General features: G+C 27.5%; 1 protein-coding gene across 1 annotated transcript; it reads right to left on the bottom strand.

Annotated features, from left to right (window-relative positions):
• Positions 1 to 928: 928 nt before the first annotated feature.
• Positions 929 to 10492, bottom strand: LOC124923906 (probable serine/threonine-protein kinase SIS8). The gene is made up of 14 exons (XM_047463904.1): positions 9941 to 10492; positions 9154 to 9588; positions 6905 to 7008; positions 5851 to 6494; positions 5538 to 5756; positions 4458 to 4498; positions 4299 to 4367; positions 4116 to 4216; positions 3479 to 3557; positions 3304 to 3402; positions 3164 to 3232; positions 2995 to 3044; positions 1987 to 2163; positions 929 to 1434 (listed from the first exon to the last, which is right to left on the bottom strand). The coding sequence occupies exons 1-14, from the start codon at positions 10343 to 10345 to the stop codon at positions 1329 to 1331; spliced, it is 2598 nt and encodes an 865-aa protein (XP_047319860.1). The 5' UTR covers positions 10346 to 10492; the 3' UTR covers positions 929 to 1328.
• Positions 10493 to 16491: the final 5999 nt, after the last annotated feature.

Genomic DNA, 16491 nt, shown 5'->3' on the forward strand with positions numbered 1-16491 from the left:
GAATCCCGCACCTAAAAAAAGAGTAAAAAGATCATTCGCTAGACGCAATCGCGAGACGCATCCGCGAGACGCAACCATTTGCGAGACGCAACAAACCGCGATACGCAATCAACAATCGTGACCGCTCCGCAAGACGAATCAATATGAGACAACACCGCATCCAACTTCATCAACAAGGACCCCATCAACATCTGCATTCAATCAAGGCGAATCAATTAAACACAAAAACATTCAGCTATAAAGAAAATAAGGGTCAAATTAATATGTTCGCCGTTGTGTTCACCATTCTCCGTTTGCAATTCCCAGTTGTCTTCGTCGTTCGCGTGTGAAGAGAAGAAGAGAAAGGCGATGAAGAGAAGAAGAGAAGGCGGCCGTCAACTTAGAGTTTAGAGCGAGAAGGGAGAGAATGAAAAAAAAACAAATGAAAAAAATTGAATTTTATAAAGGTTGGGTTGCTAGACATGCGTGTGCCGCGTTGCTTCTCGCGTAGGGATAAAATTGTCTTTAACAACTCCCAAAATAAGTAAATTATTAGAGTCATTTTGTCAAATTTCTCAAATGGAGAGCCTACAAAAAAAAAATTGTATTTACTTCCATTTTAATTTTTTTTTTTTTTATCTAATTCTATCCCATTTTTCATAACAAATAAAACAGAATGAATTTAATTTTCTTATTTTATCAATTTTTAAAAGTGATTAGGATGGTGACAAAATACTTAAAATCCAAACCAACTTAATCACATTTCAAACTTATAAATAAGCAGATTTCCAAAGCATTCAATCATATTTGGTGTTTCACCCTTTTAAAAAAAAAATATCATGAATTTCTCTCTTAGGGTTTTCCAAATTTATTTATGGGTTCAACTATTTTCCATAGTAGAATGGAATAAGTTCACATTTTTGAAGCTTCAAATAGTCTGCCTTTTTTCCCCTATAAATATTCAAAGATCTTTTTCTTTGGAGTATACATTCCTTTTACAAACGCCATTCACAATTTACCCAATAAACTATACAGTTGGTTGCCAACAAAGAAACCGCAAAAGAAGAAAACTTTTTTTCCTTCATTTCTCTTTTTCTTTACCCGATTTTCTTAAGTAAAACTGTAACTAATGCTACTAATTGGTAAAAAGAAGGTTACACACACCGAGGCATCGATTTGTATCCTTCACGCTGTCTTATTAGAAGGATATCGCGAACAGCACCAGGCGTTGTTCTTTCTTTTATGTATTATATTTGCAAACTACACAAACTCCAGCCCCGGCTCTTTGAGCCATATTATAATGAGCTTTTTTCTGCTAGTGATAGTATCTGTTTTGTCGTTCAGTTCATTTAGAACGAGTCCAAACATTTTTGTTCGGTGGATGGGATTTGAAGATGTTTAAGTTGTCGAAGGCGCGAAATAAGCTCACTGAATGAAGGCCTTGATTGTGGATCCCTGCAAGATGAAGAACAATTGAAATTGGTGCAGCAACATTAATAGACAGTTAAAAATCACAATGATCTCAGAACCAAATAAAAGAAATTACACTTTAATTTGTATACCAAAAAACACATAGTACAATCTGGATCATGATTGAAAAAAAAATACCAAACGAAAGATCCAAATTTAATTTCAACTTTGGAAATTTGTCAATATGAGATCGCGATTGTGAAAAAATACCATTTTCCTAATAGGTTCAAAGAAATGAAAAGAACCAAAGAGCAAATATGAAAGGGCTATTCTCATATGATGCGAAATTAAGTAGAAATTGGAACAAGAACCTAAACAATCAAGCCAATTGGTTAACCATTGCACCTACTTAATCCAATTATTGGGCCGGAGATGTTTTCCTTCTTTAGAGATATTCAAGTTTTTTTTGTTGTTTTATTTTGTAAGTGCCTTTGAATTTTCATTTATTAAAATAAGGTTTTGGCCTTACTAACAAAATGAATAAAAAAAACTATTGCTGTCCAAGCGTCAAATGAAGAATAAAAGGAGGGCACTTACGGATGCCAACAATCAAGTATAACAGTGGCTGCAGTTGGATCAATTTCGTCGGTAATAGTTAGGTGCTTGTTCTGAAATCCTACTGCTCCAACGACCTGCATTGAGTTCATTCCAGACCAAGGTACTCGGAGGGTCGCCAACTCCCACAATATCACACCAAAACTATATACATCTGACCTGCAAGATAGTCCACATATAAGACCAATGTAGCATTACCTATTTGGAAAAAATCATGACCCGTTGGACAATCGCCAAAATAGTTATGTTTTTATTGGATTATGATGCAGATTAGTGTGATTTTGACTTCATTTGGGTGGAGTTTGACACAGCTTATCACTTAATTTAAACAATTAAGTGCTTGTTTGAATTAAGTCATTTGATAACTGTTACTTAATATCACTTAATAATTTTATATTCAACTCAAATCAAGCTAAAAAATTAAGTCATAAAATTTGACTTAATTCAGTAAGTTACGAAATGAGTTAACTCAATATTCAGTAAGGGCATCCTGAAGACAACTTCAACTCTTGAAAAATAATTGACTTATGTCATTATAGGGTAAAATAATCTCCAAGTACTTTTCACATTTTAATTTTTTGAAAAAGGTAACTTTTATTAAAAAGAAAGCAAGATGCGTTCAAATGTCACAAAAGGGAAGGAAAAAACTTCTCACATTTTATCATACCAAGTATTTAAAATTTACATATTTTTATTTGGTTTATTCAATATTTATTTTTTATATACTGAACAACAATTAAAATTCAATATTCAACACTTAATTTTTTTTGTTTTATCTAGATTATAGTATGATTTTTTGTCATTTGGTATTAAGGTTTTTTTAATAGAAAAATCCAAATTATTTTATAAATCATTGTGAGTTTTGACAAATATAACATATGTTTTCCAGATGATAATCCACATGGAAAAAATGCATACTAAAACAGCCCAATATAACATATGATACTAGGCAACAGATTTATAGTTGAAATTTGAATTGGATTGACTCACTTCTCATTGGATGGTTCATTCCTAAGAACTTCTGGTGCCATCCATTCCGGCTGCATAATTCACATAAACACTTTTCAATATGAAACTTCTATAACAATGATATCAACAGTTCTCCCTTCTTTTTTGTGTTTGAAAAGGAAAAAACTATAAATCTTAGCTGAGCTCTCACCGTTCCTGCAGTTGACTTGGATGACAAGAATGTATGATGCTTTATTCGTGACAATCCAAAGTCACAGACCTGTAAATATATTGAGACTTCGATTTAGATGGTTGGCCTTCAGGATTATAGTTTTATAAAATTTTCATTACCTTAACCACCCAATTATTGTCAACAAGAAGATTTGGAGTCTTTAGATCTCGGTGTACTATAACAGGATTACTTGTATGTAAGTAGTTCATTCCCCTAGCCTGAAAGAAAACAAAATCCTTGTACAACTTTACGGGATAACAGAAATAAAATGGAACTATATCACCAATTTTATACCACATCAAGTGCCATTCTCATTCGCCTTTTTTCATGTAGGTGATTACTTGACCGATGCAGCAGTTTGTACAAGCTTCCCCTATTGACAAATCAATAATTGGGTTATGTAATGGTAGTAGGATATATTAGTAATAGTGTAGGGGTAGTATGGTAATAGTAGAATAAGTTAGTAGGTTATAAATAGTGGAGTATGTAATATTTAGAGAAATAAATGAAATAGTTATTGAAAATGTCATTCTTAAACTCACCTACATTTCTTTTACAAATCCTAGATCTCTAGACTGGTATGTAACAGGTTATCACTTAGAGATCGCTTGATATTGGATTTGTTGGACCAATTCTTGATTAATTGGAAAAAGGAAATCATGTATGATGTTTGGTTTCAAATAATCAGATTATTTAGGTTCATTTGCCATTTTACCCTTGCCTTAAATTTGTAATAAATCAAGTTTAAAGAAATGGAAGGTATTTTAGTAATTTAGTGATGATTTGAACTATGGGACTGAAAAACGATAAACTGGATTTTGTAATTTTCGTATACGGACATCTTGAATATCAAATGGAGCACATGAATGGTGTGGCAAGAGCATGCCAAATAAAAATGGTTTCAATTCACCAAATCAAAAGTAAGACCAACCTAGGAAGGTACTCTGTAAGTATAGAGAGATTTGGTGGATGAGTAACTGCTCCCATAAAGAGAACAACATTTGGATGTCTCAACCTCAGCATAATCTCAACCTGCAGAAATAAATCAACAAAAGTTTCTCTACATAAAAAATATATACTTTTAATACACAACCATAGCAACAAAAATTTATACCTCGCATTTGAACTGATCGAGTGCATCTCCAGAGATGTCTTGGTCAATAAACTTCTTAACAGCAACTTCCTGCAACAAAGAAGTCTACCATGTTAACAAAGTGTCGTCACTATCTAAAAGCAATTCAGAAGCATAAAGTGAATAAGGATTTTAACTTACAGTGCCATTCCATTCGGCACGATAGACCTCCCCATATGAACCTGCCATAGAAAAATTGTGCCTTCTTAAAATACTAAGCCTTGTTTGATGAAGGGTTATTCCCCATCATCAATAATTTTATCGATCAAATCATCAACCAAATTACCCTTACTTTATTTTTTATAACATTATAAATCTAACATACAAAGGCAAGTTTAGTCATTTAACCTAAAACCCCCAAATAATCCTCATTTTCATCAAACAAGGTTTTTTCCACACAAAAAATTATTTATTTATGTATTTTTTTAAATACATCAAACAAGCTCTCTAAGAGTGTGTTACAAATAGGGTGAAATCCATTCTATACTTAGAAATGGAGGGCCAAGATCCAATGGTGGGCATTAAAAGGAAGAAGGAGCACTTGAGCTGAATAGGAGTTCTTGAAGTTCTTGTGTGAAATAGTTAAACTAGTCCGTGAAGAATTAGTCGGGGTAAATAGAGCACATAAGTTGTCAAGGGTATCTTGGGTATTCTTGTTAGTATCTTCTAAATTGAATTATTTGACTTTAATGAATGAATGTAAGTCTTGGGCCCTTGGCCCTCTTCATCCCAAATTCTCTCTAGTTTCACATCTCCAATTCTTTCTGTCTTACTCTAATGCTTCATCTTCTTATCAAATCTCTAATTTAATATCTTGAATCGTTAAAAAGTGATTTCTCATATACAACTGTAAGCTGAATATAGCTCAACTACATATATCTAGTTATGCTCAAATATCCTTACAACACTACCTAGAGAGGAGATGCTGATTCGAACAATAGTTATGATGAGAATCCACATATGAGGTTGGAAGTAGAAAGAAATTTATTTGTTTATTTTTCTTTATTAAAATTAAGAAGCTAAATTAAACAACTACAGAATGCTGATTGGAATTTCATGTATATGAAACTCAGAAGCTATAGGAGAATGAGGCAACAAATACATTTTTTTTTCTTCTTCACAAAAAAAAAAAAATTAAATAATGGATATTCAGCAAAGAAAATTCTAGATATGGACCAATATCCACATGAATGCAAAATTGAACAGGAGATAAGCTCTTACCAATACCAACACGTTCTCCAATCTGAAGTTCTTCCCAAGATATCTCCCATCCCTCAACTTCACCCAGGGCTGGGCTTATTCTCTCAGCAACTGCACTACGAGAAGTAAGTTCGTTTGCTATTTCCAATACTGGGGAAAAATCTATGTACTGCCCAGTTTTGTTAAAAATCTTCCCTGTCTTATCTTCAACATAATGCTCCTTGTCATCAGACATACTTACTGCAAATTGTAATTTATAAATGTTAGCTACAGCATGCTTGGAGGACTGACTGTTCATTGTGCAAATATTGATCAAAAGACACAAGAGACATACTTCTGTTATCAATCTTGTTTGGTTCACCAATTCTACAATTAACAAGAGGCCTCTCAGAAGGTGATGCATCTTCCATCTTCTTCACATTTAAAGATCTTGAATCTCCAAGCATTTCTACTTGCGTATTTTGTGAACCCATATGCAAAAATAAGTCTGGAGGAGGTGATGCCCCACTCTCTAACAAAACGGCATGAAGTTTCTGAGCAAATTCTGGATCTTTTGCTGCACTAATGACATATCTGGAAACATCACTAACTTTCATATTTTGAGCATCAGAAGCTGACGTATCCCCGAAGGAGGGGCCACCTTTAGGCATCATGCATGGTAATGGACTAAACCTTCCAAACTCGCGCTCAAATCTCTCTTTTTCATTTTGTTCTTTGAGATTTTTCACACTTCCTTGAGGCAGAAAATTCAAGATGGACTCGTCTAGTGAAGTAGAACTAGCAGCAGGCACAACTCTTGGAATATTAGTGGAAACAACCACTGCACCATTTTCTTTAATTGATGGAGATAGTTCAGTAACAATATCAAAATCTTCTGGAACATGACTGATATATGACCCTGAAGTCTGAAGCTGAGTACTTGGTACCTCTGCAGGAATTAATATGCCTGGAGCACCCATAAGGTCAATTATGTATTCACTGCATAAAACCAATAAGATAATCTACAATTAGGCTATGTCTGGTTATAGTGGAATTGACATTAGAATTGGGGTCCAATTCCAAATTCATTGTTTGTTTGATGACTTAAATAAGGATTTGGAATTAAAATGTCAATGGAATTGAAATGTGTATGATTTATATGTTTAATTCTACTATTCCTTCTTCATAATCGCAATTCTATGATTTTTCCAAAAATGAGAATTGAATACAATTCAGTTTTCATAGAATTGGAATTAAAATCTAAACATATCCTTACAGGTTTTCTCTGAGAAGAAATGGACAGGGACACAAATGTAATTCATTGCAATGACATGCTATCCTTACAATTAAGTTAGAATTGAATTCTTTGGAATTCATTGTTAGGGTAACAAAGAAATATCAGTGGCTACCTTCCATCGCTGAATTTGATCAGGTTTACAGCTCCCTCATCGGTCCCAGTAAAATAGCTGCCTTTTACCAGCATACAGGGCAGGTTGATTCTATCAGCAAGTACCTGAACCCAAAAGGATGGGAAGATTATAAATCTTCATCCAATATGAAAAAATATATATCATATTGACCTCATAGGTAAGGAAAAACATCATAAATGCATGTTCAAGCAGAGCAGCAATTAGACTTTTATACAAAAGATGAAAGAAAATACCCAAAATTGAAAATGGATAGAGAAGTATGAAGGTTTTGAGATTCATCGAATTGATGGGTTTTATATCACCAAATAACTAGAGAAAATAAAGAGAGGAATTATAGGCCTAAAAAAGGTAAGCTGATGGATGATGCAGAAAAAAATATTGCAAACCGAGACATGAAAATCATCTGAAAGTGTGGCACAGTTGCAAATTCAATGGAAATCAAGTTGGCTACATTTTTAGAAGACAAAATATTGTCATAAATGAGTATATTCCTCTAATATCTATGATTGAATTTATCATAAAGAATACAATTTAATTAGTAGCTGGGGGCCTCAGAACTGACATAAATTTTATTTTTTCAAGTTAAGTCATCTCTATGGACATATACCTGAACCACTTCTTCTATTTGTCTGACAAAAGGTTGAATCCTTTTATTAATCATAATCCTAACGTTACAGCCCTAATGGCACATCATACACATAGTGATGGAGCCAATACTCAAGTCACACAAAATAGCTCATTCAAAATGAGACATGCCCCATTTCAATGAACACTAGCTAAATCACCAAACAAGTATAACTGTACTTCTTACTACACTCTTAGAACTTCCTGGACACATACTCTATATCTACCAAAATAGACATGATATGCCTCCCCTAGCTAACCAGGGTAGCCTAGGCAATGTCGGAAATTCATGCTATTTGGCTAATTTTTAATACTTAATATCTTGCATCTTATCACAAACTTGATGAGAATTAAGAGTGATCATCATTAAGTTATCCACACAAAGGAAAGGAGGGGAGTGGCAGAGAATCGCAAATGAACAACCAGACAAATTCAGTTTCACCATCCAAGGCAGTTGTCAAATGATATCTCCTATAACTTGACATCACCTATACATCTTTTTTTTTTAAATGGTCCAGGTGTAAAGACTCAACTCATGACTTCGTGGACATGAGTTCTTGCGCTCTACCACTAAACTATGAGTCTCTAGATCTTTACATCTTCTATTATCAATATAATACATTTCCTTGCAAAAAACAAAAAGGCAAATTGCAAAGTGACTGATATTTCTAGGTAACTTGACATTATCTTTACATCTTCTATTATCAAGATATCACCTTTCCTTTCAAAGAAAAAGGCAGCTGCAAAGTAACTGATATCTCCAGGTAAGAAACAAGTTAAACTAGAGTTTCTTATTCATGTAAAACTTCACTAGAGATCTTTCATCAAAGCCACACATCACATAATAAGGTGAGGTACATTTCATATAAATGCCCATGGAAGAAACACTATTTTCAATAACCTCATTCTTATAGAGGATCACATGTCTCTCATTTGTTGAAATATATTTTTGAAAAAGTGAGACGCTTTTTCATTTGTTGAAATATGTGAATGTGAATTCTGTAATTTATGGTTGTAAACAAGTTATTACAGAGAATATTGACATACCTAACTCACATTAATTATAAACAAATGGGTTCACGTTCACCAACATTCCAAATAGAGAAATGCTTGCACCAATATGGAAACAGCTTGCACATATATCAATGTAGAATTATGCAATTACTTGCACTCAACATGTTGCTTTGTTTACACTCAACATCATTAATCGTAATTGTTTCCCAAATTCAAATTAAAGTACTAAAATAGAATTGAATCCAGTTGCACCGCACTTTCTTTCAAACTGTTTACAAGTAGGATATGTAGAAAACAACATTTCAAACATACCAAAATATCCATTTCATACAGGATGCATCCCAGTTTTGTACATCCATTAAGGTAATAAAAACAACAATTTTCTCATAGGGCTACTAATTGTTAATGCAAGTATAGATTAAATAATGTTGACATATAGCAATAAAAGAATTGCTTCCTAAAAAGGGTGAAAAACAACTTAGGAACTACAAGTAAGCACATTCAAACTCGAGAATAACAATAACTCATAAGGTAACGCTTCCATATTCATTATTCAAAAAACCAAACATAAAAAGATAAAGCTTTAGAACCTTAAAAAGCAAGGCACGGTGACGTGAAAGCCCAACATCAATATAGCCAAGAGGAAGGACAATGCTGTTGAGAGAATTACGTAATTCATAACTCCTGAAAGTCCACTTCTTCAACATCTCATCAGCATCACTAACAGGACCCCCCATCCTATCAACAACAAGACCAGCTATCTTCTGGATTAAGCCATCAAGAAATGGAGCTTTTCCAAGCAACTGACATTCCAGAGAAATTTGATAAGCTCTTTCCTCAAGCTGAAGCAGGAAGGGATCAATTGGCCTGTTCACTAATGTAACTTCACAATCAACATTATTAGAAACAGATATTGCTTGGAGATCCAGTAGCATGGGGATCTTCTGTTGAGAGCCAGAGGATAAACCATATACATCATAAAACCCATCCATCACTTTCTCATCATAGTTCACAAAATTATAACTCTGCAGATGACAAAATCAGGAATTGTATGAATTAGCATTACCCCATAAAATAGAGGAACGAATGTGAAAGATGTTGGGAATAATTAAACAACTTCGGTTAGTAAAGGATTTGGTAGGCATACATAGCAACTGAATCTTGATCATCAATTTCTAAAAAGTAACTAATAAGGTGGTCAAACACTAGAGTGTAGTCAACGCAACTAAATCAAAATGAAATCACCAAGAACTCAATGAACAGAAATTTGAATCAGGAGAAATGTTATCGAACCAATTCAAAGTGCAAGTCTTCAAGAGAACAAAAGAACAGGAAATACAAAAATTGAATATGTCAAAGGAAGTTGATTTAATATACCCAATACTGAAGAGAAAGAGAGTCAACGAGGGTTTCAGAAGGTGAACACGCCAAGCTTATCTGCTTAGCAACATTCATAAGCGTGGCATCAGGATCTTCACGTGAATCGGGATCGGACACACTAATTGCAAGAGCAAGTTGCATTTGAAACTCTTCCTCGAAGAAATTGAAATCCGCGGATTCATCCGTGGACTCCCCTAGACCAACCATTGCCCCCTGATTGACCGCCGTCACCGATGATGTAGTGAAATCCGCCGATGAAGCAGCAGCAGCAGAAGAAGAAGATGAAGAAGAAGACGTGGACTCAGTCCGTGGCGGTGACGAAGGATCTAACCGGTGATGACGATTGTGGATGGCTCCACCTCCTATGTGAAGCTTCCGCAGGAGATGCTTCATCTTCGACATCACTATGGATCGAATCGCATCAACCCTAAGAAGATTCCCTTTGATTTTACGAACTTTCTCGAATCACAATGGAGTTAAATTAACTGTTCATCATTCCCTCCAATTCATAGATCTTTCTCTCTCTCCCATATCTCACAATAACAAAATTGGAAATTATCACTTCCAATGGAAACGGTTGACATATAAATTATTTTTATATTTTATTCAATAAATTCAATAATTTAATTGTAGAATAAAATTATTAAAAAATTTGGTAACATTCAAATATTGAGTTATCTTAATTTTAATCAATATTACTTTTATAAAAACAAATTCTAAAAGAAAAAATATTAAATAATTGTGTAGAAAAATTAATTATTAATTAACACCATGTACTATGTAAGATTTAGATTTAAAAAAATGATAATTAAATATCTATTGGTTATTCTAATTGAGATTTTTTTTAATATAAAATTATAGACAAAAAAAATGATGTATAATATAAAATAGACTAATTTAACTTTGTATCATTGTCGAACCTAAGATTTCGAGGCCGGAGACGAGCACAAAACTTGGTGCCCTCAAAACTTAATATTCATACATATATTTTTTTATCGATTTAAATAATAATAGTATTTGTAACATGAATTCTAGAAATAAAATATCATCAAAACAATATGTCATAAGTAATACTAAAAAAACAAAGAAGGTCCAAACAAAATATAAAATTCATGTTCCGAACTAGTACGTAGTCACTTGAATATTACTCGTCTCGCATTTTTTGAAGCGAAAGTATTGATCAAGTTTGCATAATTAATTTTCTTAATAATTTTTTTCTTGATAGATAACATAGCTAACCCATTTAGTCTTTTTTGCAACATAGTTGATTAAAGATAAGTTTTAATCAACTTCAATTTGGAAAAACTCCTTTCCGTAGATGCAACAATAACTGGTATAGTCAGCAAAACTCGATATGCGATATAGGCATATGGATAACAACCATCCATTGTTTTCAAATAATTCAGCACATCAATCGCTCTTTTTGCTTCTCCGGATAATGAATGTCTTAACAACTTTAGTTCTAGAAATAAATCTGATTCATCAACATCGGAGTGTCCATCATGTGTTAAAGAATTTTGAAGATTAACACATGAGCTCAAGAGACCATCATCATCAATAGACTTCAACTTCTCCAAACTAAATAAAAAACCAAAGATTTCTTCGTACTTTTGAAATTGCTCAAACCGAGTTTGAAGTAAAGAAAGAGCTTGATCAATTATAAATAAGAAGTTCATTTTCAGACTGTTTTGGGTCTTCATTGCGAAGTTTATTTAATTCACCATGGTCCCGATCATTCAACTTATCATCGATGTCATTCTGGTTCACTTGCTCTACTATTTGATCGCTTGTGAAATACTTATTAAAGAAACAAAAGAAAGAATGACATCGATGATAAGTTGAATGATCGGGAACATGGTGAATTAAATGAACTTCGCAATAAAGACCCAAAATATTCTGAAAATGAACTTCTTATTTATAATTGATCAAGCTCTTTCTTTACTTCAAACACAGTTTGAGCAATTTCAAAAGTACGAAAAAACCTTTGGGTTTTTATTTAATTTGGAGAAGTTGAAGTGTATTGATGATGATGGTCTCTTGAGCTCATGTGTCAATCTTCAAAATTCTTTAACACATGATGGGCACTCCGATGTTGATGGATCAGATTTATTTCTAGAACTAAAGTTGTTAAGACATTCATTATCCGGATAAACAAAAAGAGCGATTGATGTGCTGAATTATTTGAAAACAATGGATGGTTGTTATCCAAATTCCTATATCGCATATCGAGTTTTGTTGACTATACCAGTTACTGTTTCATTTGCGAAAAGGAATTTTTCCAAATTGAAGTTGATTAAAACTTATCTTCGATCAACTATGTCGCAAGAATGACTAAATGGGTTAACTATGTTATCTATCGAGAAAAAAATTATTGAGAAAGTTAATTATGCAAACTTGATCAATACTTTCGCTTCAAAAAATGCGAGACGAGTAATATTCAAGTGACTGTGTATTAGTTCGGAACATGAATTTTATATTTTGTTTGGATCTTCTTTGTTTTTTTAATATTTACTTATGACATATTGTTTTGATGATATTTTATTTCTAGAATTAATGTTACAAATACTATTATTATTTAAATCGATAAAAAAAATATGTATGAATATTAATCTTTGAGGGCACCAAGTTTTGTGCTCGTCTCCGGTCTCGAAATCTCAAGTCTGACACTGAGTGTAAGTACACTGAACAATTTGGTTGATGGTTATGATTTGGAGATTGCCTATAGAAATTCTCTTAGCAACATGTAATCGTTTGGATCAAATTCAAGAAATTCTTTTAGCAACATGTAATCATTTGGATCAAATTCAACCGGACAAGAATTAAGCTTCATAAGGTGTATTAAGGATGTATCAACCACTTTTAAACCTCATTTGCATTTGGTTAAATCACACACATGTTTATTGAATTTACGTTTTAAGTCAAAATGGTATTAAAGGATTACTTATTCATACATCTTCATATGATTGATGGCTTATTTATAATAAAATTGAAATTTGTCCAAGATTTGATATTTAGTTTTATCATTTTTTAAACCAAATTATAAAAGTTCAAAATAATACCATATATTATAAATTTAAAACTTATTATAATCCAAATAATTTTTTTTATTATTTAATATTTATAAATAATAATAATATTATTTTATAAAAAAATCTAACAAAAAAATTATTTTACTAAACTTAATTATTGTATTTAAATTACAAGATTATATATTAATAAATCAATAATTTATATTAATAAATTATTTATTAAAAATAAGTTTTGTATTATATATTATTTTTAAATATTTAAAATAAATTTTATAGTTAATTTATATAATTATTAAAAATTATATATATATATATATATTTAATTAATATATTATCTTAAATAATAATTTCTTATTACTTTTAAAATATATATAAACTTGATAAAATATGTTATTAAAACAATACTTTTCTAAAAATTTGTAAAATATATATTAAAGAATTATAATTTTATTTTCATCTTTTTAATATGATTAATAATTTAAATTTTTTTATATAAATAATCTAATTAAAAATATTTTATTAAATTAAATTAAAATTTATATTATATATATATATATATTATTAAAATTATCATTTTATATCAGCTATAAATAAAACAAATATTATTATAATTATATGTTAAAAAAATGTTAAAAAATATTTAAATTAATATAAATATATATAGATAAAAACCACTTATACTTAATATTTAATGGATTATAAATTCTATTACTAATTAATTTAAAAATATTTAAAATATATTTTATAATATTATATAAATAATAATAATAATAGATTATTTATATTAAATTTTCAAATCTATTTTAAAACATTTTTATAAAAAAATAATTTTTAAGAATTAAATTAATTTAATATTTAATAATTTATATATATATTAAAATTATTATTAAAAACTTAATTATATAAATTAAATAGTTTAATTAATGTTTTTAAAATATTTAAATAATTAGATAAATTAAAATTTTAATTTTTTAATTCAAATTAAAAAAGTATTAATTTAATATATCAAATTACTTAATAAATTATATTTAACACTAGTATAAAATTAATTATTTATTCTCTTAAATATACTTGTTTAAAATTTTATTTTAATTTGATTAATTAATTTCTAAAATTTTAAATATATAAAGAATAAATTAATAAAATATATTAACTTTAATAAATTTTGGGAAGAAAATTTATTTATATTAATTTAAATCTATACAAAATTTTATGAAAATAACTCTAAAACATAAATAAAATAAAATAAAATTTTATAAACAAAATTAAATGTTATAAATAAATTTGTTTTTATAATTTTATAAATTAAATTTAAATAAAAATAACTTTGTTTTTATTTGATTGTAAGTTATGTAACATATGTTATTTTTATGATCCTATTTATATTAAGTTATTATATGATAAAGAAATAATGTATTTTATTTTTTATATATTATATTTTTTTAATTGTTTCTCTTTAAAATAAATTATATATTTAATATTGTTATCATGTGAAAAAATAATTTATTTTTATAATTTATTTTTTTTAAAATAAAATATATATTTAAAATTTATATATTGTTATATTTATTAAAAATGATAATTACTATTTATATTTAAATATATAATTTTAATTGTTTATAAATTCTATATTTAATATTTAAATAAATATTAAAATTATAATTTTTTAAATAAATATTATTAACTTATATTTTAAAAATATATTTTTTAAAATTAAATTTAAATAAAAGAAATAAATTTATTTAATTTTAGGTTATTTAAATAAAGGTTTTATTAAATTATTTTAAAATAAAATAAAATATTATTAGTTTATAATTTATTAATTATTTTCTTATAAATTTTAAATAATAATATTTTACAAAAAGTATTTAAATTAATTATTATAAAAATAGATTTTTTAGATTGTATTTTTATTTAAATGTTACACATAAATATATAAATTTAAATTAGAATAAAATTTATATTTAAATAAATCTTAAAATTATAATTTATTTTGATAAATAAATATAACTAAATTAATAACTTTATTTTATTTGATTATAGGTTTTTTTACTATATTTTTTCGAATTTCCTCCAATAATTACTCTTTAAAATAATATTGTTTATTAAATAATTTTAAAAAAATAAAAATAAAAATCATTAATTTATAATTTATTAAATAATTAATTTTTTTTATTATGGTTAAATATTAAAAAGGTTAAATAATATTTTATATAAATTTTTTTTATAAAAGTTGTTTTTTAAAAATTAATTATTATTTTTTTAATTTAAATAATTTAAATCACTCATCTATATTAATAAATTATTTATTAAAAGGATTATATTTTTTTATAAATATATTATTAATATATATTAATATTTTTTTAAAGGTAATATTTGTATAAAATTTTGTGAAAAATATAATTTATATTAATTTAAATAAATAAATATTTTTAAGAAAATAACTTTAAAAATAAATAAATTAGAATTAACATAAGAATTTATTTAATTTCCTATTTAATTTAATTTATTATTGTTAACTTAAAATTATAAAGTTATACGTAATATAAATTGTTTCTACTACATATATTTTTTATATTCAAATGTTATAAAATTATTTTTATAATTAATATAATAATTATTAAAATTAACATTTTATAATATTTAAGTTAATTATTTAAAAATAATTACTCTGTAATATTGATTTAAATATATACAACAACTTCTTAATTTCGTTTTATCTTAAAAACGTGTGTATATAATTAGTATATATGGGATTTTAATTATTTATATATAATATTTATTTTTAATTATTTATTGATACATACAATAATAAAATAATATTATTAATAAATATAGTATAAATTATTAAATATTTAAAACTTAAATTTAATTATTTTTCATTAAATAAAATATGTAATTAAAATTTATATATTGTTATAATTATTAAAAATGATAATTATAAATTATATTTATATATATATAATTTTAATTATTTATAACTTTATTTAATCTTTAATAAAGATGAGAAAAGTTTAAACAAAATTCTATTATTTTAATATTTTTATAAATATTAAAATTATAATTTCTTAAATAAATATAATTACCTTAATAATTTAATAATTTATATTTTAATTTTCTTTCTAAATTTATAAATTAAATTAATAACTTTATTTGATTTTAGAATAAAGTTTCTATTAAATTATTTAAAAAACATTAAATTAAAATTAAATAATATATTATTATTTTATAATTTATTAATTATTTTCTTATAATTATTGTAGTAGAGTGATTTACTTTAAAATCAAAATTATGTTTTAATAATATTAAATATTTATAAATATTTTATAATAATATTTTATAAAAACAAATTTAATTAATTATTTTTTTTATTTAAATAATTTTAAATCACTAATATATATTAAAATATTATTTATTAAAAATAAAATTTTGGATTATATTTATATATATATTTAAAATAAAATTTTGGATTATATTTATATATATATTTAAAATAAAATTTTAAATTTTATTAATTAA

The sequence above is a fragment of the Impatiens glandulifera genome, chromosome 2 (assembly GCF_907164915.1).
Source record: "Impatiens glandulifera chromosome 2, dImpGla2.1, whole genome shotgun sequence".
In the NCBI taxonomy this organism is placed as follows: domain Eukaryota; kingdom Viridiplantae; phylum Streptophyta; class Magnoliopsida; order Ericales; family Balsaminaceae; genus Impatiens; species Impatiens glandulifera.